Raw genomic sequence first — 27,396 nt, 5'->3', positions numbered from 1 at the left:
GCGGGCTGCTGGGACGCGTTCCTCCCGGGCAGTCAGTGTCCTCCAAAGCCCTTGGCTAAGCCTGAGAAAGGTGTCCCTGTGGAAGCCGCCCTCCTCCTTCCAGGCCAATGTCTGGAGCAGCAAAGGGCTGCTCTTGTGTGCTGTGTAAACATAGAAAATGCTGGCAGATCAGTTGTACACGATGGGGTCCAGGTTAATTAGGAGAGCGTGATCCCGTTCCAGGCTGTCTTGATGGCTTTTGGGATGCTATTGCTGGAAGAGCGTGGCCACATTAAGGGTTTAGTGACTGCTCTTGCTTGCAAAGAACATGGCAGATGGTTTTATATTGAAAGCAACTGAAGCTGGGGCTGCTGGAACTTTGCCACTTGTTGTGACAGACACGTGTTGTGTCAGATGCTGAGCCTGGAAAGGAGCCGGGAAAGGCGGAGGAACCCTCCATGTGGCTGCTGGAGGTACGGGCGCTGGAAGGGGAGAGTGGAAGACACGAGCACCTCCTCATCTGAAGGAGTTGGAGGAAGGTGTACAGCTGAAGAAGTCCTGGCTGATCTGGCGTGGGTAGCCCTCCAGCACCTTCACTTGGACTGGATCAAACTTCCAGTAATCTCGGCCTCTCAGGAAATAGGCAAAACCTGTGGGTGAGAGAGGAAGAGTTAGGAGAGACAGGGCTGGCACAGCTCAGAGCTCTTTCCTGGCATTTTGTCTTGTTGACACTCTGCAGCATGTGCAGTACCGAAAGAGGGCATGGAAGAGGCAGGGGATGCTGCTGGTCTCATTTCACCTGAACACAGTCTTGTGCCGTACGCTGTTCTAGTTATGATGGGAGTAAGCAGGATTGTATTTTATATTCCTGGTGGTTTTAAATATGCTGTAGCCAAGTAGCGGCCTGGCCCTAAGAGAGCAGAGGACATCTAGGACCTGAGCAGGGCCCATGCCAGGGAGCGTGTGAACAGCTGGTACTGCGGGGAAGCAGCGCTGGGATTTAGGCTGTGGAAGCAGCGGGGAGCTGTTCCACCGCATCCTTTGAGAGAGGCAGTGACACCTGTCATTCCCAGCACCCCGCCTGTCCCCAGGGTTTGTGTGGCCCTGCCATGCTGTCTCCAGCCTGGGCCACATCTGAGAGGACTCGGAAATACTGAGAACAGCCTGTTTGTTCAGGACAGCTGCCTGGGCTAAGTGTGGGTGGTGTTCCTGCTGTTTTCTCACGACTTTGTCATGAGGAGTAACAGCTGGGTAGGACTCTGTGGCCATTTCTTGGTCAGAACTTTGAATTCTCTCTATCAAACACTTAACTCTTGATTGTTACAATTAATAATGACAAAACTTCTCACTTTTATGGGAGAAGCCTCAGTTCCCTACCCCCTGGAGGGAGCCTCCTCTCTCTCTCTATACACTATATGGCATGCTCTATGGCTGGGGAGCATCCACTGCCACCAAATGTCTAAATCTGCCCCATTCTTCCAGCTGGGAAGTGTCATCAGCCTGAGCGCCCGCCCCAGAGCTGGCCACATCCCTGCTGCACTGACCCAACTCATCCTGGAAAGCCGCGTCGATCTCCTGAGGGACGCCGCGCCAGTCGGCCATGGTCCGCGGGTAGATGTTGTCCACCTGGCGGGTGTGAGGGTGGAAGCGCCAGTAGTTGCCTCCACTGAAGATGTAGATCTTGTTCTTCTCAGCCCCCCACACCAGGGCTGCCTGCACGGGGGACGCAGGGAGGCCCAGCTCCACAATCGGGGTGGGACCAGATACCCGTCTCTCACCATCGTAAATCCAGTACTGAGAATCTGGCGAGGAGACAGGAAAGGGAGACAAGTGTTCCGAAGCTATTTGGTACCTGATAATTCAGCAGTCAACTGCACAACTGGAGCTGGTACCTTGGCAGAGCTCCCAGAGAAAGCTGTGTGGGAAGGAAAACACCACCAGTCTCATGGAAACTGTTACTGACAGGTGCCCAAAGTGCCACCAGTGCAAGGAGTTGACTCCCACCTCAGTCCAGCCTGAGGGTGTCAGTGTGGGGTGAGGAAGATCATTGTAGCAGCTGTCTTTTCTCTATTTGTAGCAGTTATAATAAAAGACTTGTCTGGAGGGACCAGCCTCTACCCTGCAGACTCAGTGCCTGGAGAACACAGAACATATGTGGGCATGCACAGGCACAAAGGGGGCGTGCGGCTGTAAAGGAGCGAGCTACAGAAACCAGGGAGAAGTTGCCAAGCTGAAATAGAGACTAGAAGCACATTTCCAGATTAGATTAAAATGGGAATCTCTGTAATTAGCCTGCGGCATGTAATACTTTCCCCTTATCTCATTTTAACTCACGGTAGGAGCCTGCCAATTTTAGCACTGTGAGTCCCTGTGTGCAGGTCAGGTGCTAAGTGATCTGTCTGTGCAGGAACGCTGCTCTGCCGCCTGCTCTGCTCTCTGCTTCTGGGTTCCACGGTGCAGACAGGGCATGCACACCCAGGGCACCTGGGTCCCTACATCATCCTGCATCCCCGCTGTCACATTTACACTTGGAAAGAGCATTAAACTGGAGCTGAAATAGGGATTGTTGCTGGTCTTGAAGCCCAGAGATGGCCAGGAGGAGATCTGGCCCCCCGTGGGTGATGGGTTTTTAATCCCCAGGGCAGCAGGAGGTTGCCTGGCTCTGCACACAGGCTCTCTGCGGGCTCGTTCAGGCTGGGGGTGCTACAGAGGCTGTGTCCAGGTCTCTGAGGAATAGACAAAATGCTGTCCATCCCCTGAGCAGGGACGTGGGGGCACAGGAGTTTCACAACCTGAGAACGTGTCTGGGGCTCTCTCTAGCACAGTGCTCCCCAGGGCAGCGGGGGGGACACAGCAAGCGTTTCCTTCCTCCTCCTCTGCCAGCAGCGTTGCCAGGACAGAGGTTCAAGTCAAACATTTGTGTTCTAGAGGAGGAGAATGGGATATTTTGGCTGTGTCTAAAATAAAAGTGACCCCTCCTTCTCTCTTCCCCCCTCAATATCTGCTAAAAAGTTTGAGCTAAAAAGAGAAGAAAACTAATAACAAGCATCACTGGATTGCTGAGGATGCCCAGGAGGTTTTTTCTCCCAGCGACTTGTCGGGTCCTGAATACTCCTCAGTAAAGATGCGTTTCCAAACTGTCTGATCCCAGTCCAGCTCTTACCTTGGAAAAACCAGATATTGCCCAGAGGGTCCTCAAAGGTGGCATCGACAGAGCTGGGGATCCCCTGCCAGTGGCGGGAGGCCAGCGCTGGGTACCCGTCCTGCAGCTTTCCAGCTCGCAGCCGCCACACGTAGCGGGACTTGAAGAAGAACAGCTCCCCTCGGATGGTGGAGGCGGCATCGAAGGCTGTGTTGCAGGCATCAGGCTGCTCGGACTGCCAAAGCGTGGCCGGTCAGGCGCAGGGACTTGGGGAGGTCCCCTCGCCCAGGCTGGGTTCAGCGGACAGTAGGTCCCCGTGTCCAGGCAGCTGTCCTGCCATTAGCCCAAAGTCCCCTCCCTGCATCCCCTGGGGTCCAGACCTGTGCCCGGCAGCAGGGGTGGGGGACATGGACACCAAAGCACCTGTGAGCCAGCTGCTGGTGGGGACAGTAGCCAGCTGCTGGTGGGGACAGTCCCGCAGCAGGGAACAAACTGGGCTGTTCACTCACCTCTACGTGGGTGATCTCATTTGTTTCGAGGTCCGGCTGCGGTAGCGATGCTGGCGGGGTTGGGGTCGGGTCGGGATCCAGTTTGGGTTTCCCGTAGAGGTACTGGATGCCTTGCTTGTCATCCTCACTCAGACTCAGCGGGTAGCGGAATATGTAGAAAGGAGACATCAGTGACTTGGAGACAGCTGTGTGCTGCAGGCCCAGGACGTGACCAAACTCATGAGCAGCCACTTGGAGGAGGTCAGTGCCTGCAAAGGGAAGAGATGGGAGATTCTTTCACCTGCTCGTGTGCCACCCGCAAGCTGTGCGTGCAGACAGGACGCCTGTCTCCTCAGCTCACTTCTACCCATTACTGACAGCACACGTGGTGTCTCATAGGAACCTGATGCCAGGCAAGAGAAATCCACCTCCTACAGTGCTTGCAGGTTGTTGTTCCCAGACTTTTCCTCTGCACCTTGTTTGCTTGTTGTTTTAAGGAGTCAAAGGCCATAATAAATGGATCCACTTGTTCAGGAGCACTGTGAGTGAAATCAAACACTCAGGTACTAGCCTGGACATGTTGGTAATTTGTAATTCTGTCGCCAGGGGCTCCTGCACCTCATCAGCTATCAGGAAGAAAAGGGTTTTCCATGCACTTTTGGAGAGGAGACATTTGCATGGAGAAGGAAGCCTGGCCCATAGACGTAGGTGGTGGGGTGGTGAGGTTGGTGTTTGTCCACCCAGCCTTGCAGCAGTTGTTGGCTGCAGCTGGAGCGTGCCAGGTCCCAGTTAGATCATGTCCACTGTGCAGATAACTGGTGTCAGGGGGGGAACACTTGCTAATGGCTGTTGTCACACAGACAGCAGAGGGAGCTCATTTATTGCTGGACTGTAGCAAGACGGCGACATTTAGAAATAAATCTATAACAAATCCTCCAGGGTGAAAGCATGGGTCTTCTTCACCAGACTCCAGCAGATGTATGGAAGATCGCATTTTAGGAATACATGACCTGGGAGCATCTGGAAAAGGAGGGGGGAAAAGTGAGTTTCAGTATGCAAGAATGTCATTTGGCAGGTGATGTTTAGCTTCCAGTGGATCTTTTTTGAAGTTGATAAATCTCAGGGAAAGATGGAAGAGAGGCATATTAAGCAGTAAAACTTCTGAGCAGGGCTGTTTGTTGACAAGTCTCAGCATATTCATTCACTCGCTTTCAGCCAGAAATTGCTCTGAGCTGCAGCCCAAGTGATGAGAAAGGCGGCGATGTGAGTCAGGCAGCAGCGTGGCTCCGAGCGGGGTCTCCTGGCTGGTCCAGGGGGGTAGGTCGCTTCAGATGGGATGGGATGGGATGGGATGGGACGGGACGGGACGAGGGAGGTGCAGCTGGGAGGAATGCCTGTGAAGGGCAGAGGGGAAGGTGAGCCCTTGTCTTCCTCCACTGGCCAGCTTTACGTTGAAGTGCTGAATTTGCATGGCACTGACCCAATTGAACGGACACATCTAGGTCAGCTGAGAAAGTGGGATTTCTGTGTCAGTGATTTATTCCAAACTTTCAGACGGTTCTGTTTAGTTTGGCAGGCTCCTCACTTGATGCTTTCCAGTGTTGGCAGATGGGCTGTGCTTTTGTCAGGCTCTCTGGGGGAGGTGAGCAGCCTGCAGGAGCTGTGCTGGGGACAGCCTTGTGTCCCTCGCAGAAGGTTCTCCACGTGGAGCCCTGTGTCCTGCACAGCTCTGGGGTGACCCCAGGGCACACCTGAGCCCTCCTCCCACTCTGCTCTCCCACCTGTAAAATGAGGCTAAGGATTTCCCCACCTCACTGAGAGCTGAGATAAGGATTTATCCATGTTTATATCATAAAATTCTTCTCAGCATATTAAATGGCAATTAGCTGCAAGGAGCTTTTGCAACATTTATTTATGGAAGATGTGGAGGGGGAGAAAGGCCATGGAATAGGCCTGGACTGTGCTGGGAACCACCATCCCTTTCCAGTTCCTGGTTTGCCTCCAACACTGTCTTTGTGGGAGAATGTAGGTAATTCTTCAACAATACAGGCAGCCTCAATAGAGGGTGAAAACAGCAGAGTCCACCCTTCGCTCAGGAGCAGAAACTCTTCTGCAGCAAGATCTGGCGCTCTGTGGTTCCTGTTGTGGGTCAGCATGAACAAGGTTGGGGACACAGCGGTTCTGTGCCCCGCACAAGCTGGCAAAGTGGCCTTTGGGGGAGCCCATCCGAGCTGTGAACAGCAACAGGGACAAAACCTTTGAGAAACCCCAGAGAGGCAGAGGTTTCACCTGGGCTTTGTGAATGTGTCTTTGTCCCTGTAGACAAACTGGGAAGGAAGAGGAGCGGCTGACCTGGGTTAATTTTGGTGGGTCTTCCAGAAATGGATGCTTTGGGCACTGATCCAGATGGTCCCAGGCGGTACTGCAGTATCTCACGAGATACTGTCACACCAGACCCTGAGTGCCCGAGCGGAGCTACCAGCTTGGGTCTATTATTAGAAAAAAAAAAAAAGAGAGAGAAAAAAAAAATCCCCAAATGAAAAAAGAGTCTTGATGTGGTGTTGTTTACGGTCAGAGCATTCCCAGGCCACCAGGGCAGAGCTGGAGCCTGGTAGTTTCCCTTTATGGACTTGTTCAAAGAGAAAATACTTTGTGGGCAGGCGGTGAACACTGCACGCATGCAGGGGCTGGGGCTGAGCCTGTCCTTCAGAAGACAACAGTGTCACCCGGTGCTTGAGCCTTCATCCCTTCCCTGCTCCATTTCTAACAGCTCCTGGGTGCAGTTCCCAAGGGGCAGAGCATGTGGCTGGGCAGAGGAGCCGGCTCTCAGGGGTGTCCCTCTTGCTCCCCCCACACAGGGGAGTTCTGGTCCTGGACACAGGCTTTGCTGCGGCTGAAGGGTGACAAGAAAAACACTGAATACTACCAGGAGGGTTGTAAGTGGTCCGAGAAGACAATGCACACCACAAAAAAGATTGCTGCCTCTCAGTTTTACAGGGTGCCTGTTCACACCACAACTGAATCACTTTCTAGCGCCCTGATAAGCATCCTGGAGCATCCACAGCTCCGTGCGAAACAGTACCGTACCCAGGTTGTTCCCAATCGTCCAGGTCTCGTCATAGTCAAAATGGACGTCTCCCTCACGGTGTGTCTTGGGGAAGAACGCGTGTGCCAGGATCCCTCCAGGCCCATCGAAAGGCAAGTTATCCCCATGCCAGTACCTGGAGAGGAGACACACGGCACCTCAGACCAGCAGCCGAGCACCTCTGGAGAGCAGCATCGTCTGGCCAAAGGTGGGAGGCACTGCCAGGGGCAGCAGCTCTGCCTCTCACCCCACGTTCATCCCACCAGTCCTGATCGACGGCTTTGAGCCCTTCGGATTGCCGCAACCTTGGCTCTGCATTGGGGCACTGATGAAGCAGAGCTCGGTCACACCAAGCCCTGGGGAGCTCCTGTGTTTTCTCAGGGATGTTTCTCTCCTCCCCCCATTCAGCTTCCAGCCCAAAGCTGACCACGGAGCCTAAAGAAGTAAGGAGTTGACTGCTTGAGCCAAGATTAAGTCAACATAACTGAGCAGCCAGGAGATGTGGAGGGGCAGCTGGCAGCGAACCCAGCCAAACGCTCAGGTCCTCACTCACGCCAAGTCCACTGCTGACTGGTGAGGGAAACCCAGGAGAGATGTGGCCACCTGGGCGAGGTGAGGGAGGCACAGACACACAGCGTGCACATGGCAGCGCTGCCTCGACGGTCTCCACTGCCTTTATTAGTTTCATGCAAACATGCAGCAGAGGGAAGACTCTGCCACTGTGCATGTTTTGCCAAATGTGAATTTTAGGCTGGGAGCCAAGATTCATTTAACCAAGAAACTATATTTGTCTTTGGGCAGACGGTTACGTCGTTCAGTCAAGGGACAGGAAGGAGGACCTGAAGATGGAAAATAAAAACAAATGCTTGGGAAAACAGCCTGTGGGCAGAGAAATGTAAATATACCAGGAGAATTAATGAATGATCAGCAACAGTACTGCGCACAGCCAGCATGGAACAGCTGCACTTACACTCGGCAGCCCATAGCTGACAAAAATAAAACACCAAAAAAATCCCAGTGTCTGAAAGCAGAAACATGAGCCTCCACGCAAGTCCCAAGTCCCTTAGTTGTGTGCTGGCAGCTATTTGTTCTGGTGAGAGGTTGGGGTCTGGTCTGCGAGGCTGCGGCTCTGGGAGGAGGGAGCTGCTGCCCACCCTGCTCACCTGGTGAAATCGATGACGATGTCGGCCCGGCCCTCCTGCACCTCCGTGAAGGTCAGCGGCGTCACGTCGCTCCAGACTTTCAAAGCTTCCTCGATGGTCCTTCTTACTTTAGCTTTTACCAGTTGCCACGGGAACCTGATAATTCTGAAAGGCAACAGACACTAGATGAGGAGAGCATCAGCTGCTGTCCTGTGAACGCTGCTGTCATGAAGACACCAGCTGTAGGATCACGTCACTGGGGCTGCCACCCTTTCTCAGCGCCGGAACATCTCCCATCCGCAGAAGCACTGCTCCAGCACCCTCCTCCGAGCAACATGTACAGCAGACAAATCCCACCAGTGCTGAAGTGATGCAGCATTTCCCACGTCTGTCCCCTGAGTCCAGCCCCACAGAGCTGCCCGGGCGTGCTGGGGTGTGATTTCTGCTCCTCAGTCTCTGCGTGTTTTGCCCCTGGAAACCTGCGCTTGCTGAGAGCAGCTGCTGCCTCTTCTGCTCTCCTAGAGCACGGGCAGACTGTGAGCTGTGCCGCAGAGGGAGCTTGCTCTCCCTTCCATTAACAGTGTTGGTGCGTGTTTGTCTCTGCTCTGTTCCGTTAACACTGTTAACAAAAAAAAAAAAAGGAAGAAGTCCTTCTGTTATCTATAGCCTCCTAACACTATGAGGGACTGTCTCCTGCACTTAATTAAACAAAAGATGATTTACATGCTGTCAAGGTCCATATGAGTATGCTCACCTCTCCACTCATGCCCCTGTGGGCAACTGGGCGGCAGCACAACCCTCCCACAAGCCTGTGGAGCAGATTCACAATTGAGAATGTGTGGGGTGATTTGGGCAAAGCTTTACACTGAAGTCGTGTTTATGGGAACATCAATAACAGCCGAATAAAAAGGTCTTTTTAAAATAAACTGTGAAGTGAGCCCACAGCGGGGCGGCTGGGGAAGCAGAGGAGAGGACTGATGGTGGAGACCGGGCTTAACACGTATCAGGGGTTTGATGTCGGGAAGTGAATGTATGGATGTGGGGTGTTGATGTGGGACTGACGGAGGGGTGAGGCGACGGCTGTGCAGCATGTGTTTGTGCAGGGGTGGGTGGGCAGCTGTGTTTATGGCAGGGTGTGCGAGGGGATGTGGAGGTGCTGCTGGCGGTTCAGCACATGGCTCCCCTGCCGTACCCAGACTTGGGGCTGCCCTCTAGGTCTTGCAGTCACATCACAGCATGATGGGAACTTCAGACTGGGAGGTCTGAGGAGGGAGAAGCCAACCTGCCTGACTCCCGTTTCGGGCCTCTCTTACTTGTAGGTGAGATCGGTCTTGTCCCAGCGTCCGCCGGAGAGGACGAACCGTTTCTGCCGGTTCCGCCCGTTCTGGCCGTCCGGCAGCACCGGCAGGTCTGGCACGCCGCAGCGGGGGGGGTTCCAGTGCGTCACCTGCTCATCTGTGCCCACGGGGAAGCCCTTCGTGGGCACACCAGTCCCCACAGCGTTCACCAAGGGAGACAGCCAAGGACTCTGCTCCTTCCAGGTGTGATGCTTCCGAGACACGTCCTAAAAGGGAAGAGCAAAGCCGCGACTCCAGTGTTTGGGCAGAGAGGCTGTGATGCGGACTGGCGAACACCTGCCCACAGCAGCCCCGCGGCGGTGAGTTTCACCTCTGCCTGGGGCTGCTCCCCACCGGTGGGGCACAATCTGCTCCCCACAAACACCCTCCGTCCCTGGGCCCTGCTGCTCCCAGGCGGGTCGCACCGGGGAGGCACCGCGTCATGCCACAGCACCCCTAGGCACGGGGCTATTTTTGGCCGCCTTTTCCTTGGCAACCGGCCGGCAGGAAATGCTTTTGCAAACTGTGGATGAGAACCAGAACCTTCAAGAATGAAAATAATCACCAGGGAGTAAATTCTCCCCCTTTGCCCCACATCCTTTATTCCCTCCTGGCCCTGGGTAGAGGTGATATTGATGGGAGGAAGCCTTTAGTCTCCAGCACGTGGTTATGCTCCCCGTTGTCGCTCCCATGTGTTCCCTTGCTGTCCTGCTGTGGTGAGCAGGCTCCCAGCGTGGCTGGGGGACATCACAAGCCGGAGGGCAGGACACACAGAGCTGGGGGATGACTCAGCCCAGCCCATGGGGCAGAGAGCAGCAGAGACCGTCCCTGCAGCCCCTGTTACTGCCTGAGGTCACTGATTCCACAGGGACCCCTTGCCTCACCATGCCTGTGACTCTGCTTGGGGATAAGATCACCTGAGTTCTCCCACACTTAGTTGGAAAAGCACCGTTCCTTTTGACAACATTAATTAATGCTAATTAGCTGACTTCCATTGGTTTCCCGCCTGACAGCAGGACTATGGGGCCACCACAAAACATGACCCAAGTGTAAGCCCCAGTCTGCTGTGAGGGGTGAGAGGTGCTTGGTCCCCGTGCCACCATCTTGCACAAGCCAGAGGTCCAAACTCAAAAGTCTTTTTGCCGGATTCCGTGTAGGAAATTGTAAAGATATCTGAGCAGCAGGAGGAGCTGAGATGCAGCAGTGACACATCTCTACTCAGACAGGCTTCGTGTCACAGAGCTCCAGAGTGAGGACCTGGGGTTTAGGGATCCCCTTCCTTCCCCTGCAAAGAGCTGCCTTCTTCCCGGCCAGCTCTCCCGGCTGCCCCACAGGGACACGAAGGGCAGGATGCCAGGGCTGCCGTGATGCCATGTAATCCGTGTGCTGCCACCGCTCTGCTCCCTACAATGAGCCCATTCATGCGGGCTGGAATGAAGTGTGAAGCCCTTGGCATTAATTCTGCCACCGAGCTCCCAGCTCTGCAGTGGCCTTGTGCCTCTGAGCAATGCTTGGATGGACACAGGAGCCAGGGAGGTCACATAAGGTGCAGTTTAGGTGTCCGGCTCTTCATGCATCTGTCACCACTCTGGTTAGCTGGCTTTTCCTCCCCAGCCAGACAAGACACCCTTGGTGGCTTGGCACCTGCCTTAGAAACCATCAACCCAACCCTGGTGTCCCAGCACACTGTCACACACCACAGGAACAGCACTAGCATCACACACAAAGAGAGAAAGCGGTTTTACATCCTGCACAGCAAAGCCTGCCCAAGCCACCAGCTGTGGCCCTGAGAATCCCTCAGGGGACGTGTGGGAGGAAGGCACAGGGACTGGCAGGTCCCCAGGGTCTGCACCGTGCTGCTGAGCCCTGCCAGCTCCGAGGTGCCTGTCTCTCGAGGAGGAGCTGCCTGGCACCCTGCCTGGGCTGGCAGCCAGCGCCTGCGACGGACGGCTGGCAGGAGGAGCTGCTAAGGTTCATGTCCTGGCCAACACCTTGCTCCAGCCCACATGAGACCCTCTGCCAAGCACACAATGGCAGCTGTGTCATCTAAGCCCAGCCTGGGGGGCCGCTTGGCTCCTTGCTCCTGGTTGCACGCAGGAGCACCCACTACCACTAGCGGCAGGTTCTGCTGCCCGAGGACACGGGGTGAGGAACTTGTCTGCTTTTCCAGGACAGCCGCACTGAGGTATGTGTGGAGCAGTGGAGACGGGCCCTGGGGAGAGCCCTCGCTGTGGAACTGGGAGCACTGGGGAGCCCGCAGGAGTTGCCCAGCTAGGTGAGCGGGATGGGGCTGACCTAGAGGAACTTACTCCTGTTTTTTTTTGTCTTGGCTACGCTAAATGCATCTACCTGGTCTCCCAGGAAACCCCGTTGTTGCCTTCCTGGTTGGGGGCACTGGCATAAACAGGAGATTATCCCCCTCCTCCCAGAAGGGCAGAGGAGGATCTGCCTATTTCCTTCTTGCCCTGAGGGACCCCATGTTCAAGGGCAGACCAGAGGTAAGTTTTCTCCCTCCTCTTTGCTTAACTCAAGGCCACTGGCATGAATCCCAGCTTCCAGCCACTCAAACCCGTTGTGCCTTAGGCAGGACCTTCCCTGGTCCTGCCTGGCCCTGGGAGGCGACGCAGGGTGGCCCTGCGAAGGCTCTGGGTGGGGGCAGGAGGCGAGACCTGCCCTGCTGCCCCGCGTGCTGGCTGTGTCCCTGGACAAACAGCGAGTCTCTCCTTGTCGTCACTGCACTGACATCAGCACCATGGCAGGAAAGGGCTGGAAAATGCCACTGCAGGCACAGCCGGCGAGGGGAAATGTGAGGGTTAGAAACCGCTCGCCAAACAATACTCAGGAGACACATCAGGCTGGAGATTTCGGTTTCCTTGACTGGACACACCTTGCCACCGGCACTTCCCAAGGCGTACATAATGCACCCTCTTACTTAAGGTCGTATCCTTCCCACCAGCGCTGAAGCCACCCTCTCTCGGGGTGACCCTGCTTTGTTACCAGCTGTGGTATTATGTGCTGTAATGCCCCAGGTGTAACCTTAGGGGTCTGCTTAGGGCTGTGCTGCTGCTGGAGCAAGTGCAAACCTGTGAAAAGAGGATGAGGAGGGCACTGGCTGTTTGGTCGCCATCAGGGCATCCCCATTCATCCCATCGCACCACTGGAGGGGAAGGGATTACTGAGAGAAAAGCATAGGAAAGTTCCTGCAGCCCAGGGTAGGCGTTCAGAGCCCGATCTGAGGCTCTGGCCAGGGCTCTGCGCAGCCACTTGCGCTGCCCATCACAGTCTAACTCGTGGCTGGGGCGGCCGCTGTGCATGGGAACAAAGAGCTTCTGGCCAGGGGAAGAGGCCAGGGCTTTGCAATAGAGACTGAGCACCAAAACATCTGTGCAACACGGCTGCAGGGGGGCTGCCAGGCCCAAAAGCAAGGGTTGGAGGACAGCAGAGGAGCAAAGCTACACACAGAGCGCTGTGCTGCAGCCTGGCCCCCGCGAGAAAAGTGCCTCTTCCTTGCAGCCTTGAGACCAAAAGGCTGAGAGCGAACAGGAGGGAGAGGACAGATCCCACGGGAGAGCAGGAACCACAGACTGCCCACTCTGCTCCTCGTAGCTCTATCTGCCCTCAAGTGCTGTGATACAACCGCCATCACCTCTGGGTCTGCCGGGGCCAGATGAACCCCAGCCAAGCTCCCCAGGAAGTGTCCCAGCCGTCCCGAGGAGCCGGAGCATCTTTAACCTCCTCGTGTTGGGCAGCACCCGCCCTCCAGAGCCTCCCGGGAGCAGCAGCAGCCGGAGCAGCACAGCCACCCGGGAATATCAGCAACACCCTGTAGGAAATACCTCAGGAGTGAGGCCAGTGCCTGGTACTGACAAACCCAGCACCCTCCTCTGCCTGGGTCCGTCCCCTGCTGCCTGCCCCGAACTTAAACTCGTCTCCTCTGTCATGTACCTGATTAGCTGGGCTCCTGCAGCGCGGACACGACAAGGGACCCCCCTCCCCGTCAGACAGGAGTGACTGGACAAGTTACAACGCGAATCCCATCAGTCTTGGATACTTCCCTGTCATTGGGAGCTGTTTCCTCTTCTGCTCATGGGTTTTTTCCCCACCTCCGTGTCCCTTCTGCTGCTGCTGCTTTTCCATTTCTCCCTGCTCTCTCCTTCAGTTACTCGGTGTTTGTTTGCTCCCTCCTTGGCTACAAGCACCCTCCACCCATGAGCCTGCACCTCAGAGCGCTCCTGCCCTTAGTTCAACACAAGGGGAAGGTGAGCAGAGATGCTTTCCCCTGCTGTTCCCACATAAGACAGTTCTCTCGCCCCATTTCTGTCCACTGGTGGGTGGCTGTGCCCCCCAGGGACTCTGCAGCCCCTGAACAGGCTGCAGCAATGTTGCTGCCCGAGAGCAGCACTGTTGTCCTGGGCCACCGAGTGCACGGACAGCTCTTTGGCCAGCCTGCCTCTCAGCCCCGTGTGGAGTTGGATTTGAAAGTGCAGCTACAGCTGATGGTTAGTGGTAAAACTGGAGCAAGCTCCAGGTCAGGATGGGTCCCAGAAGCTGACCGGCCCTGGAAAGTGCTAATGCTGCAGGTGAAATTTCATGGCAGAAACAGATTGTATTTGTGGTCTGGTCAGACCGTGAGCTACGTGTGCTCCTGGTCAAGACACTGTTAGTGGAAACAATAGAAACCTGGTGGAAACAATCCCCAAGGAAAACCACCAGGGTTATTGATCCTACCTCCCCAGAACAAGGCAGACGCTCCCAACCCCTCTAACTACAAATCCTTTGCTTACACAAAATACTTCTGCTACAGGACCAGCTCCTTCACGCTGGGCTGCAGCCCGGTCCTGCTGCACACGGAACCAGGGGGAACACAAGATCTAAGGCCAAACTTGGCCAAACACGAGGTGCCGCAGCGCCCAGCCCTGCAAACACAGCTGGGGGTTCCTCTCCGCTCACTTGCCCGCTCCGTGGCACCAAGCAGCATTACCTCCCGGGGTCTGACAGCTTGTTTCCGGATTATTTGATGGTAGTTGTTGTTGGCAACAAAAAAAGGAAAATGTTTATTTTTCCTAAGCAACGTAGAACTTGAAACATTATGGACTGCAAATGTTTATGCTCACAGACAGAATGAAGAGACCCAGGCTCTGATGTAGCAAGAGAAAGCAAATGAATAAACACTGTAGGACTATTTTTATTGTCAGACACTTTAATTATGTGACAGTTTGTGAGTCTAAGTCCATCAACAACACTGCAACCAAGCTCCTGGTGTCACCCGAGCAACAGTTTGCCAGAAACAGGAGTGCTCACAAAGCAAACAAGCCCCAGGATAGCAAAAGGTTTCAAGAGCCCTTAATCTGATGACCTAGAAGTCCCCTTGAAACCAAGAAACCGCTCTAGGATGCGGCACGGTCCCAGCAGAGGAGGAAGGGCGTTGAGATGTTTTGTTCACTGTGCAATTACACCCAAGTTAAGGTGAGCAATGGGCTATTGGTGCTGAGCCCAAGGACACCAGCCAGGACATCTCCCACTGGATACGGCCACCTGGCACAGTGCAGCCCTCTCCAGAACCGGGGGATGTTCTACCCTCCGGGAGTGTGCCCTGCTTGGATGTGCAGGCTGGGATCTCCAGACCCCCAAGACAACCACTGTGCCCCCCCAGTCTCCTGGAGATACCTGGGGGTGGGACCCCCTCCGCTAATTTTCACAGAGCCACTTCTGTGAGACAGAAGTCCCACTGAGAGGAAGAGGTCTGGTCATCTGTGGGTCTCCCCTGCACCAGGCCCCCAGTGAACCCCTGACGTGGTGCATTTTTCATTTCGCTGGACAGCTGTGCGCAGACTTGGCAGCGCTTCCATTCACGTTACAGGCCGTAAGAATATCCAGGGAGCTCCTCATTTACCTGTCTGCCCATTTGGGATCAGTAGGAAAGAGCTGACAGCATCTGTGGTGTGAAAAGTCTCTGCAGGACAATTTTCCCACGGAAGATCCTTTTTCTGAACAAGACCTACACAGTGCACCTCACCTCTGTGGAGCCCACAGGTGACGGTGCCAGGGCCGGGGGAGCAAGTGAATTGCAGCACGAGCTGGAGTGGGGGATCCCCCCAAGTGCTTCTCTCCTCCCGGTTCTCCTTCCCCATTCCCCTTTGCCAGCTGCACGCCCAAGTCTTGCCACACTGCAGGGCGTGAGTGTTGCATGTGAAAGCAGAAACACAACAAACACGCTGGAGAATAACCACTTACATGTGTTTTGAGTCTCTCCCAGAGCAGAGGATAAATACGCCTAAAATTACCCCGACACTCACTGCAGTATTTAAATAGCCAAACCAAACAGTGCAAATCAAACCCTTCCTGCGGGAGCTGCCCGAGCCCTGAGCTCCCGGGCTGTGGGGAAGGCAGCACCGCGTTTCCAGGGGGGATCCTGCCGGGTTTGGGGCGAAAACTGCAGGATACAGCTCCCAAGGGATCACGCTGTCAGCTGGGAGGGTGCCCACCGCTTCTTCGCAGACAGAGAGTTTCCCAGCAAACGGACTGACTTTGATTTCCCTGGGGAGCCGAATGCAATGCAGGAATTCAGCGTCTGCATGTGCGCTGCCCCGCGGACTGCAGATCTTTTGTTCTCAAGTTTTACAGTGGACACCAGACACAGCCTGTATTCTGCTCTCAGTTTTCTCTTTCTTTCTTTAGGTGCTAATGTAAAAGTGAAGGAGATCCATAAGGTTTGCTACAAAGAACACGGCTCCTTCTGCAACTTGCCCGGTGTAGCCTGGCATTAAAATGAATCTGAGCCTTTCATTCCCTCCCCCCTCATTTACTGCTGTTGTGACTTGTTACTGGAGCACCAAATAGTCATGGTGCAGCATCCTGCAGCCCATCTACTGGCACAGCTTGAGAAAGCCACCAACGTCTGGCCTGGAGGAGCCTGAGTCTCTTTTCCCAGCTCAGCCCCTTTGCTCCTTCCTCATGTATCACCCAACAGCAAAATGTGCTGCTGGTAGACACAGGGAAACATCAATTTGTGCAGAGAGACTTAAAGAACCCATGGAATCGAACATGCAATGGCATGGCAGGGATCCACAGTAAGACAGAGCAGAGAAGGGCTGTGCATGGGTCACTGCCAGCCCGGCAATCCCACTTCAGCCAGTCTGCAACCGCAGTGATGCTGGCTTTGCCTGACAGGCAGTAGAATAACTTTCAGAAGACCTGACACCAGATAAGGAACCCCATAGGGCAGCTAATGGAGATGAGAGAACTGCTGTTGGAAAGTATGGGACATCATCTGTCCATCCCCAAACCAGTGCAGCCACCATGTCTGCAAAGACTGAGTGAAATACATTGGTCTGAAACCCCAAGCTCCACATGGCTGGTGAAATACACAACACAAGGTGTTCCTGAACAAAACATACCTGTAAGAGCATCGCCTGGAGTTACTCCAGCCAAGAGGAAACTATTAGCACTCCCAATGCAGAGCACTGCCCGGGATGAGGAAGAAACCATCTCTGGACAGCAAACTGCCAAATGGGGGACCTTCTTCAGGAGGGTGACGGTAGATTAGATGGATCAGGAGCCTGAGAAAACCTGATCCCTGCATTAACTCTATGTTCTCCTAGAAGTTTGGTGCATTCCCCTGTTTCAGGCAGGTCCTTCCCAGCCCACCACTTGCTGCCTTCAGATTGGGATGAAACCTGCAGAGCGGTGTCATAACTGGGGTGCAGAGTGTCACCATCTGAGCGCTTGGCCTCATCTTCCTCACAGGCAGAGCAGAGCCACGCACGGTGACATTTTGTTTAGAATAATACAAGCACTTTGGGGGCTAAGGCTGCTCTGCGCCAAGTCCCAACCCACAGCATATTTAGCAGCCAAGTTCGAAAGTACTCAGATGACAGAGCTGATAATAAAACCATCGACAGAACCTGAACTAATCCCCTCGGGCTGCTACTGGGCATTTGCTCTGTCATTATTTTACAGCACACTAGTGAAACGCATGTATATAATAACCCAATTACGCACGCACACATTCCCAGCACAAGGAGCTCTCTGTCTTCTCCCGTCCCCCGAATCCCTCGCATGCCACTGCTCTTCTCCGGCAGCAGCCGCATCCCTGCTGCTGGCAGTTCCATCCCAGGTGCTGGGATCTGGCAGACGTGTGCAGGAAGAAAGAGCCGTGCTGCTCCCCTGCTGCCTGCACGTTCAATTCATCCCTTCAGCCTCATCTCCCCGTAACACTTCTCAGAATCGCCAGCGCAGCATGAGGGGGGTGTTGTGAGCAGGCAGCGAGTGCTCTGCTGCCTTTAAAGGAACGGGGGATCCCATGTCCTCTCATAAACCCTCTGTGTCCTACTCACTGTTTTTCCTTTGCTTGCTCCACAGAATCATAGAAACATTTGGATTGGAAGAGACCCTCAAGATCATCAAGTCCAACCATTAACTCAACACTGGCACCAAACCATGTCCCTAAGAACCTCATCTACATGTCTTTTCAACCCCTCCAGGGATGGTGACTCCACCACTGCCCTGGGCAGCCTGTTCCAATGCCTGACAACCCCTTTCGCGAAGAATTTTTTCCCAATATCCAATCTAAACCTCCCTTGGCTCAACTTGCAGCCGCTTCCTCCCGTCCTATCACTTGTTACTTGGGAGCAGCCTGTGAAAACTCCCCTTAACATGCCGAGAGGAGCCCGCGGAGCGGGGGCGCCTGGCCGGGGGGCACCGCTGGGGCATTACCGGGCCAGGGGCGGCCGGTGACTCCCGGCATCCCGGAGGCAGCTTGGGGAGTGGAGGGACGGCAGCACCGCGGGGCAGGGGCGGCTGGAGAGGCCGTGGGGGGACACGGAGGCAGCGGGTGGTCCCGACTCACCGGCTTGTGTCGGCGGGCGGGGGCGGCGGGCGCGCAGTGCAGCAGAGCGGCGGCCAACAAGGCGGCGGCGGCGGGGAGCGGCGGACGGGCCATGCCGGGCGGAGCGGGATCGGACATGGGGCAGAAGTGGTGGTGGGGGGTCCCCCTGCTGAGCCTTTTATCCACCCCACCCCGCTCCCGTAGCCGCCTGCCCTCCTCCCCGCGCCTCCTCCCGCTCCTGCCTTTTGTTCTCCCCGAGCCGCGGCTCTGCGGGCCGGTGGGACACGGGCCGGTGGCATCGCGGGAGGGGGGTCCGGCCCGCCCCGCTCCGCCCCCCTCCCGGGGGCGGGACCCCCTCCCGCGCCTGCCCGGGACCAGCCCCGCCGTGCAACCGGATCCCCCCCGGGGCTATGCATTGCTCTGGTGTCAATGCTTCCAGCCCTGCAACTGGTTTCTACTGGGATGGCTTTACACGAGTCAGTTTTAAGGTGTCTGCCACCCCTCCTGCATAGGGGTAGCAAGGACTAAAAATAAATACCAAGGACAACAAAAACAAAACACCCAGCATAATCCTTGGATCGGTATTACACTGTTAGCATGAAGTTCCTGTTAGTCTCATTTCTTTTACTAATTTAATTCCAACTCGAATGTGGATAAATGTAGTAGTTTCACCTATGCTGAAGTTCACGTTAACGAATATACTTGCTTCTAAATGTTCTCTGCATCATGAAGTTAAAAGCAATTTAAATATTCTGCATAATAGGGGCTCTAAAACTTCATACTAGTGGATGTGCTAGCATTTAACTTAAATTTGTGTGGAATGTTATTAAAAGCTTTCCACAAAAAAACCTCCACCATTTTCTGTTGAGATCAGGCATCATCCTTCTAGCAACTGCATATTAAGATTGTTAACAGTTGGACTTGATGATCTTAAAGGTCTTTTCCAACCCAAATGATTCTGTGATTCAAAATAATCCTTAGACCCTCAGGGTCCACTGAGACCTCCCAGTCCCATGGGGAATATCTGATCTCTGGGTTTACCTCTGTCTGTGTCCCTGCTTTGCCTGTGCAGAGCTCTGCTGAACCAGCAGTGTCCTCCCAGCCCTTCACTCAGCATTTGCAAGAAGGCTTTCCCTGTGCGGGATGCTAAGGGAGGGGAAGGAAGGGAACACTCCTCATTTTGGAGATGCCAAGGCCCCCATCCGCTCAGCCAGCTGGAGATGGAGGCAGCAATGCCCAGATCTGGTTTCTTGGTTCCTGTTTCTATGGGAGAAGCCCTGGACTGTGTCAGCATCCCCTCGGAAGACTTGCGTTTAGCTGCAAATTGTTTCAAGAAATATATGCAAATAAGAAAACTTTGATCTCCAGCTGCCGAGGCTGGTGTGCAGGGAGTGGGTAAGGCTTCCTGACATCCCGAGCTGCATTACTGTTTTATTTGTCTGTGATCAGTCGTTCGTGTTTTGTTTTATGGGAACCATACTGAGGATGTAAATAGCGGGTACGGTAAGCAGATGCGAGAAGAAAGAGGCTGGCTGTGGCTGAGTTTGGAAGGTGCTGCCGTGCTTTCTGAGCAGGCTGTTAGCGCAATGTCCCCGCAGCGGAGCCGTGCGCTTGGTGTGTCCCCAAGGCCTTGCTTGTGAGAGGGGAGAGGGAAGGAGGGAAGAAGCAAAACAGAAGAAGCAAGGAGCTGGTGTTCCCAGGGCTCAGACTTCACACTGTGGAATTTACCCTTCTCCTGCTGTTCTGGCTGTGTCCTGGGAATGCAGAAGAGATCCTACTTTCTTGCTTTGCTCTGAGTCAGACAGCTGAGTGCCAGCAAGAAAAGCTTTCCTGCCTTTGTCTCTCTTTTCTTTAGTGTCTTTTCTGTGAACGCTGGTGTCTCTGGGAGCTCAGTGCCTCCCAGCCCGTGGCAGCGGAGCCGGCCAGTGCCCTGGGGGAGCGGGGAGAGGCGTGGGAGCAGCCACGGGGCAGCGACAGGCAGTTTGGCTCATCTTAATAAAGGGCGACTTTGGAAGGGGCTGTTCTGGGAAAGACGGTCCTTGCAGAGATGGGACCACGGGTGAGAACTGCTGGCTCCCGCCAAGGCACTCAGCACAAAAGAAAGCGCATGGTGTGTTTGGGATTACAAATATTTCCCAGACGAGCAAGTAGATGTTTAGCCGCGGGAAAATGGCCTGTTGGGCGTTTTGGGGGCTTGTGTGCTCATCTTCTGCAAGGGCCCTATGCCCAGCCTGCTGAAGTCCTCTTTACTAGTGCAGCAAAGAGCTGGACTAACTCAGCCCATGGATCACTTGGGTGTGAAGCTGCTGCTAGGCACTTTGGAGTGCGAGGAGGTGAGGGAAGAGGTCTCTGATGAGAGAGAAGGGGAAAGGGGAGGGAGGTGACAGAGAAACTGAATTTAAACGGATTAAGCCTGTCTGTCCAAAGCCCTTTGTTTCCTGGCACCTCCCTGGTGTGACTCTCACAGCTGTATTCCGTCCTCTGGGGACCTGGTTTTAGGTTCTCTGCAAAGTCAGCATGAAGCTTTACACCTCCTGGGCATTTCCCTGAGCAGCTGGAAGAGGGTCCAGGAGCCAAATCCCCAGGACAGAGAAACCCTTTTGATTTCTCTGATGTCTTTCCTCTCCTCTCTGTAGGTAATGGCCTCATGAATTGATGTCACCAGCACCACTGCTCAGTGGGTGACAAACGGGGACACATCCACATCAGCCAAGTCTCTTTTCTCACCCTCTCACTTTCAGGATTCCCCTTTTCTTTAGCCCTGGCATCTTGTTTTTCTCCTGGGCAGCCAAAGTGGGTGTTTGTACAGGTGGTGGTAGGTGCAAACACGGCTGGGGTCATGTGCTGTGAACTGCCCTTGTAAATAGCAGCGATCAGGAGTATTGCTTGAAGAGGCCTTGAATTACCTGCTTCTCGTCCTCAGCTGGCAGCCCAGAGCATGGGCATGGGGAGGGGGCAAGGAGAGGATGTGCAGTTTTAGCGGAAATTTGGCCTTTGGTCCTGGACTCACAAGTGAAAAGATAAACTAATACATAAAGTAATATGTAAAGATTTCTGCTGGTCAGCAAAGCGCTTTACTTCCAAGCTCTTTTTAACTTTTCAAATGTTTTTAAAGGAAAACGACTGGAATTGTGCACAGTGTCCTGGATCCAAACTGTGCGCCTTGAAAATGCCAAAATATTTGATTTGTGTTTTCTTTTTTTCCAGACTTCAGCCTAACTAGGCCAACGCAACAGTTTCACTATGAATTTCCAGAAAGTTTTTCTTGACCTTCCACTACTTATTTTGCATTTATTTGGTTTTGTCTTTAAACAAAACAAAACACCTTCCTTGACCTTAATTCTGGGTTGACCAAGGTGGTGCAGAGTCTGCCGAGGTGGTGACCCGCCTGGTGTGCTGCCCCTGCCCGAGTGGGGCAGAGCGCCCGGCTGAGTGCGCGAGTCCCTGCACCGCTGCTACTGAGAGGTGCCCACAGCCCCAGCGAGGTGCCCACGGCCCCAGAGAGGCGCCCACGGCCCCAGAGAAGTGCCCACAGCCCCAGAGAGGTGCCCACAGCCCCAGAGAGGTGCCCACAGTGTTTTCTGTCTCATCTCCTGCCGCCGTGCCAGGAGCCCAGTGCACACAAACAGTGCCAGGCTCCAGTGAGAAGCACAGCCTGCGAGATAAGCCAGGCAAGGAAAACACATCCATCTTCGTGTCTCTTGGCCTGAGACAGGGTTTAATCTGCTGGCATTTTCCTGGCGTAGGCTCAGGGCGCACCACAACTCACCTGAGGAGCCAGTTGCCGGGGAGCCAGCTCCCGTTCCTGGCGAGAGCTGTCAGCCCAATGGGCACAGAGCACAACGGCTTTGAGGAGCTGGTGGTGGAGACATGGGGACGGGTGCTGACCCACACTGAGCCCCTGTGCAGCACGGACCTGGCTGCACACCACCAACACTCGTGTTCATCACACGGAGCACAAGGGCGAGACTCCCTGCCCAGACTCCCTGTGCCCGGCCGTGCAGCCGGCAGAGCCCGGTTAAACACCTTCCAGCCGGGACAGCGCAGAAGTGGCGGGGAGATACAGAGCCGAGCAGAGACTTGACTCCAGCCCGCGGCTGCTCGGTGCCTGATAAGGCGCTGCTAGTGCCGTCTTGCAGCGCTCTCGACCTGCCAGCTCTCTGCAAGGGAAACGTCCTGGTGAAACACCCCCCACCCTTGGCTCCCTCTGATCCCCTCCGAAGTAGAGCTGATGGAATGTCTCCTGGGATGTGATTCCCTCTTGCCTAAGGGGGATTGCGTTAATAAAACCCAGTGTGAAATGCAGAGGCATTGGGGAGGAGGCAGGCAGGGCTGGTGAGATGAGGCTTCTACGAACAAGTCGTGGGTCTGCTGGAAATGTCCCATCCTGTCCTCTCTCCCTCCCCCTGTCCCCGGAGCTGAGCTGTGGAATTCAAGGTGTGGGTCGAGGCTTTTCTTCACGCACATTTCTGCTGAAAGCAACCAAACCCCTCACCTCCCTTGCCCTCCCTCCTCCTCAGCACCTCCCTGGAACAGGTACCGCTCACTCCCTGAGACCTTGGGGCAGTAGCAAGGAGAGAGTGCTCCCCGCATCTCACCAGGACCGGGGTGGCCGTGCTTATATGGGGAAGCAGCTGGGCTGGTTGTTTGGTGCTGGATGAGCAGAATGGGGATCCATGCCCAGCATCAGGGCAGTGTTGTGGGCTCCGACTGAATGAGGCCATGTGCAAGCAGGGAGGATGTGAGCTGGGAGGAACCAATGACAGGAGAGCGAGTAAACTCCCTCCAGAGGAGATAATCGGAGGAGACAGCACAGGTGTGTGCGTTGGGGTTGGTGTCTTTCTTGGCTCCCATCGGGATGCAGAGCAGCTCTCACAGCTGTTAGTTTTTGCGGCAGTGAGGCAGCATGCTGCAATTCAGAGCTCAAGCTGCCCTAGATGCTGTGGGGAAGGATGTGTCTGTGACCCACACCATGTTACCACTAACAAATGTCACTGCGATAAAGTGGCTGCCAGACAGTGGCAGAGCTCAGTTCCTGAGATGTTTTTGCATTTTCTCTTGGACCACAGTTGCTGGACCGAGACTGCATTATCACAAACCCGGTGTAGAAGCCTGAGATCCAAGGAAGCACCCAGAGACCAAACTGAAGACTCCAAAGAACCATCTAAAAGGAGCAGCCCGAGAGCTTGCACACATGAATCCAGCACGGCACACACAGTGCCCGGCCTTGGCAGAGAGCTGCTCGGGCCATCAGTTTTGCAAAAGCCAGAGAAAAAGGTTGCACTGTTCCTATGGAGGAACCGGTGGATGGTTTCTGCATTGAGCCCATCACTCCATGGCGGAGGATGCAGCTGCAAGAAGAGTTTCAGCTGAGGAGCTGACAAGCCAGAGTGCACAACTGGGCTTCCACGGGCATTTGCAGGGGAAACAAGAGGAAGAGGAGATACCACTGGCTTATTCCGCAGAGGAAAGAAAAGACGGGCTCCAGTATTTAGCTGGTGGCTGAGAAGAGATGTTGGAAGCTGACGGCTGGACAGCCTCAGTAGGGCAGGGAGAGCAATGTGGTGATTTAAACTCATGAGACGCTTCGGAGAGCTGAGACAAAGGACCCCAAATGGCAGGTGGCTGTGATCTGTTTGTGTGGAGGCTGCGGTGCCGCACAACACCTCTGGCTGCCGTACGGGCCATGGCTTTGCTTGGGAAGGGGGAGATGGGGGAGGTAGTTACTGTAATGTTCCTGTTCAAAGCAGTAGCTGTTCATGGGTTGGTGCTAACGCCTCCTGAAAGGTCACGGTTGCCTCTGCCTTCCACACTGACCCCATCCTGGCTTCTGTATTCACTCACATGGCGTTTTACTGCAGACGCCTCGGAGCCACCAGCATTCCCGGAGCTGTGCCTGGGGACCCACCAAGTGCACTCTCCAGAGGCGTGTGCTGTGGGTCTGCGGCAGAGACGGGAAACCGAGTGCGCCGGCCCTGCTTCTGGATGTGTGGGTACAAAGGACACCGAACTCCTGAGATGCAGCTGCCACTGAGGAAGAGGAGACTGGGGGAACTTCTCTTTCCACTGTCCCCAGCAGGACATGAGAGCATCCACATTGCACATTTGGTCCCTTCCTCCACCCGTGGGTCACCGGGGCAGGTTTCAGCGGCGCAGGTAAATGCAGAGATGTGCCTACACCTGCAGGGACCCATGGGCATGGCTGAGAGAAGCCTCTTCTGATGGGAAGAGCTCTCTGGGAACCCAGAGCAGCACAGCGTGTGCTCCAGCGCTCAGGCCCTGGGTTCGAACGGGGAACACTCGTGACGTGAATAGATTCAGGTCCAGAGGACCCTTCAGACCGAAAGTGGGCTAGCACGAATGAGTTAAAATCCTTCCGTTTGCTCGGTGAAATTTATTGAAAACTACATTGTTGATCTGCTGAAACTCCACAGCTGTTGAGATTGGCCTCGGGGCAAACCACATCCAAGAAATGGCATGTAGATCCTGGGAGCACAGACTTGAAAGCTGAAACGGCCCTCGGTGGTGCTGCCTCCCCTCCTCGCAGCCCCGTCCAGCCGTCTGCAGCACCTCCACTCAGACGCCGCCTGTTTCCCTTCCTCCCTTTTCTGTCTTGCAGGTCCAGTGACTTCATTTCACAGCATCATATTTTGGCTAAAAAGAGACGGAGGAAGGATGCAGCTCTGTGCCACGCTGCAGGGCGATGCCGTCGGATGTCACCTACCTCTTTGCTACCCCTCAGGGGAACGGCGGTGAGGTGGAACTGCCTAAAACATGCCCCTTTGCTTATGAAAAAAATCTGTGAATTCCTTTTAGTGGTAGCAACTTGCTTGATTTATATATATATATATATGTATTATTTGTCAGTTACAATTTCTGCTTACGAAAAACTTTTTAGGATAAAAAAAGTAGTGCTTGCTTATACCTGGCCTGAAAGCTCCTTATGGACTTCGGAGGCTGGAATCAGCCTCTAGGCACAAGAAAAATTAGGGCTAGACAGAGTACAGAGATTACAATAAAAGCAGGACACAAGAAACCCACTGACTGCACTTCAGTCATAAATGATTCATGGAGTAATTTTGAGTAACAAACACATTGGTAAGAACTGTAGGGCTTTTTTTCTTGTTTGGGAGGAGGGGATTGTCCACAAACAAAAATACTGGCTAATTCATCAGACACTTTCTTCTGCTTTGAATAGTTTGCCCAGATCCCTGAGCAACCACCCCGTGCAATTTGCTGTTAACCTAAATAACTTAAATTCAGGTACACCCAGAGCACTGCCCAGATCTGCCCCTGCACGCAGTAATTAGGGTTCTCCAAGCGCAAACCTGCAGCTCGGGAGCAGGAGGCTCCGGCGGCATCTCCAGGTGGCTCCTGCCGTTGGTGGCCCGTGGGACCGGGCAGGGACACAGCCCAGCGTGGAAACGGCTTCCGTGGAAATGTCCCACTGGAGGGTGGGAAGCCGCCGCCTCGTGGAACTGCAGCCTGGTAACAACAGCTCTGTCCCCGGGTGGAAGGCTGGGGATCGCATTCCTCGCTTGTGAAATAACCCCTTGCCATCCAAACGCTTGGGGGATTCCTTGATCTCTTTGCAGCCACGTTTCAGCTGCGACAGTGTGAGGATTTAAGCGAGACAGACTCTGAAGGGGGAGATGATTGTCTGCTCTCAGAGCAATGGGGACAAAGCAGTTGGAAAAAACAGACCTGCTTTTTACAAACCTCGTCTTACCTGCTTCTGCTCCTGACAGGAGGGAACGCGCAGGCCAGCCAGTGCACCGAGTTATCCAGAAACTACTGTTTTTGAGTAAATCTTTCGAGAATGATTCAGGAATTAGTTACTGTCTTTCAGATTTATATGTCCCGTAATTCAGAATTAACCTTCAAGTGTAGGCAAGCCCTAACTCTGGAGCTATGTAAGGAGGGATCTTCTGAAGCTGGGGAAGAGAGAGAGGCACAACTGAGGCTACTTGATTGAATCCAAGATCAAATCTAGGCTGAAAAATATGGGAATTAGGAAGTTTGGCCAGGGAATTAGTGACAACTGCTGCAGGGATATTTAGATGCCAACCGGGCTGGCTGCACAGCCCAGGGGGAGGACGGCTCCAGGGACCCCCCGAGCAGACGTGGGGTGGGTGCTGTGTGCAGGTGGAGCTGTGTACACTCAGCCTCTCAGACAGCCACAATTCATTATCTCATTAGTGAATGCAGGGGAGCCGGGCTCCTCAGCACATACCTGGCCTCCCACAGCACAGAACAACTTTGCGTCTAATTAATCAAATCAAAGGGTCCCCCAGACGCAGCTTAAAGGGACGCGCTCAGCTTGAAACGCGGGCTCCTTCCGTGAGTTGTTCTGCATGTGGTGGAACTAATGAACCTCCATTTCTCATGGCTGGGGGTCTGACATCCCCTGCACCCGTGCAAGTGCATCCTCTCCTCCCCCCAGCACATGCCCAGGTTCTTCCTACAGCCAGGGACAACCCAGAAGGGACAAAGAGCCTCCATGCGTGGATGGGCTGCAGTGACAGCAGAGAGCTGAGCTCTCACCGGGGTGTTCTCATAGTAAGGGTCTCCTTGAGGTCACCCTTTTCTTCCCTCTTGTCTTTTATTTCTCATGTCTCTAGGTCCTGTGTTTCCCCACAAGTGCTCATAGCTTGGAGGGATGGGGCTGCTCGGGAGAGGGAACTCTCTCCCCAGGACATGTGGCTGGGAAAAGGAACAAATGCAGGTGCTGCTGGTGCAGGGGCTTTCCAGTTACATCCTCCTGCTTTTACAGCTGCTTGGCTCCCTCCCCTATTAGCGGGCAAAAGAAGAGGCAAATGCTGAAACTCAAATGCTGCTGTTCCAGCCGCAACCAGAACTGCAGAGCACAGCTCCCGAGCCAGGCGAGTTCCCTGGTGCTGCAGAAGGAAGGATTTGGGGGTGTTACCCCCTCAGGAGACCCAGGTTGTGTTTGTTTGAGGCACAATCCCGTCCCTCAGAAGCGGAGGAGCTGCAGTGCTCCCCCTGCCCGCCCAGCTCCTGCGCCAAGGGGGCGGCTTGCTTTACAAACGCTTTTCTCTGCCCCTCGTGCTGGAAATCTGATTCTACACAAACACTTACACAGGAGCTAATTGCCAGCCCTGCAGTGACTTGGCTCTCTAATTCCTGCCAGTCAATGAACCAGCCCAAGGAGCTGGTTTTCATAACTTGCTGAGTGTATGAACACAGCCCTGGAGACACAACAGAGCTGGGATTTTTTTTATTTTCCTGGACAACTTATGGATCCTTCTCAAGTTTGGAAATTTCTTTCACTCCACAAGGCATAAGGAACATCCAAAGACAGAGCGGACAACCAGGCCTGTCTCAGGGAGACATCAAGCAAACCAGGACCCACATTAGCCCCAGAGGCCAGCTGGG

The 27,396-nt window shown here is 54.4% G+C and overlaps 1 protein-coding gene across 1 annotated transcript; it reads right to left on the bottom strand.

Moving 5' to 3' along the window:
* Window positions 1–495: 495 nt before the first annotated feature.
* Window positions 496–18,138, bottom strand: MMP11 (matrix metallopeptidase 11; the record flags this gene model as incomplete). The annotated part of the gene is made up of 8 exons (XM_080355371.1): window positions 496–629; window positions 1,524–1,781; window positions 3,143–3,356; window positions 3,631–3,878; window positions 6,697–6,830; window positions 7,858–8,001; window positions 9,150–9,400; window positions 18,022–18,138. 8 exons carry the CDS (start codon window positions 18,136–18,138, stop codon window positions 496–498), a joined length of 1,500 nt encoding a protein of 499 aa, XP_080211497.1.
* Between the last annotated feature and the right edge of the window lie 9,258 nt (window positions 18,139–27,396).

Source organism: Nesoenas mayeri, assembly GCF_963082525.1.
Source record: "Nesoenas mayeri genome assembly, chromosome: 17".
Taxonomy (NCBI): Eukaryota; Metazoa; Chordata; class Aves; order Columbiformes; family Columbidae; genus Nesoenas; species Nesoenas mayeri.
The sequence above is the reverse complement of the archived record's forward strand: the minus strand, read 5'-3'. Positions and strand labels throughout refer to the sequence as shown.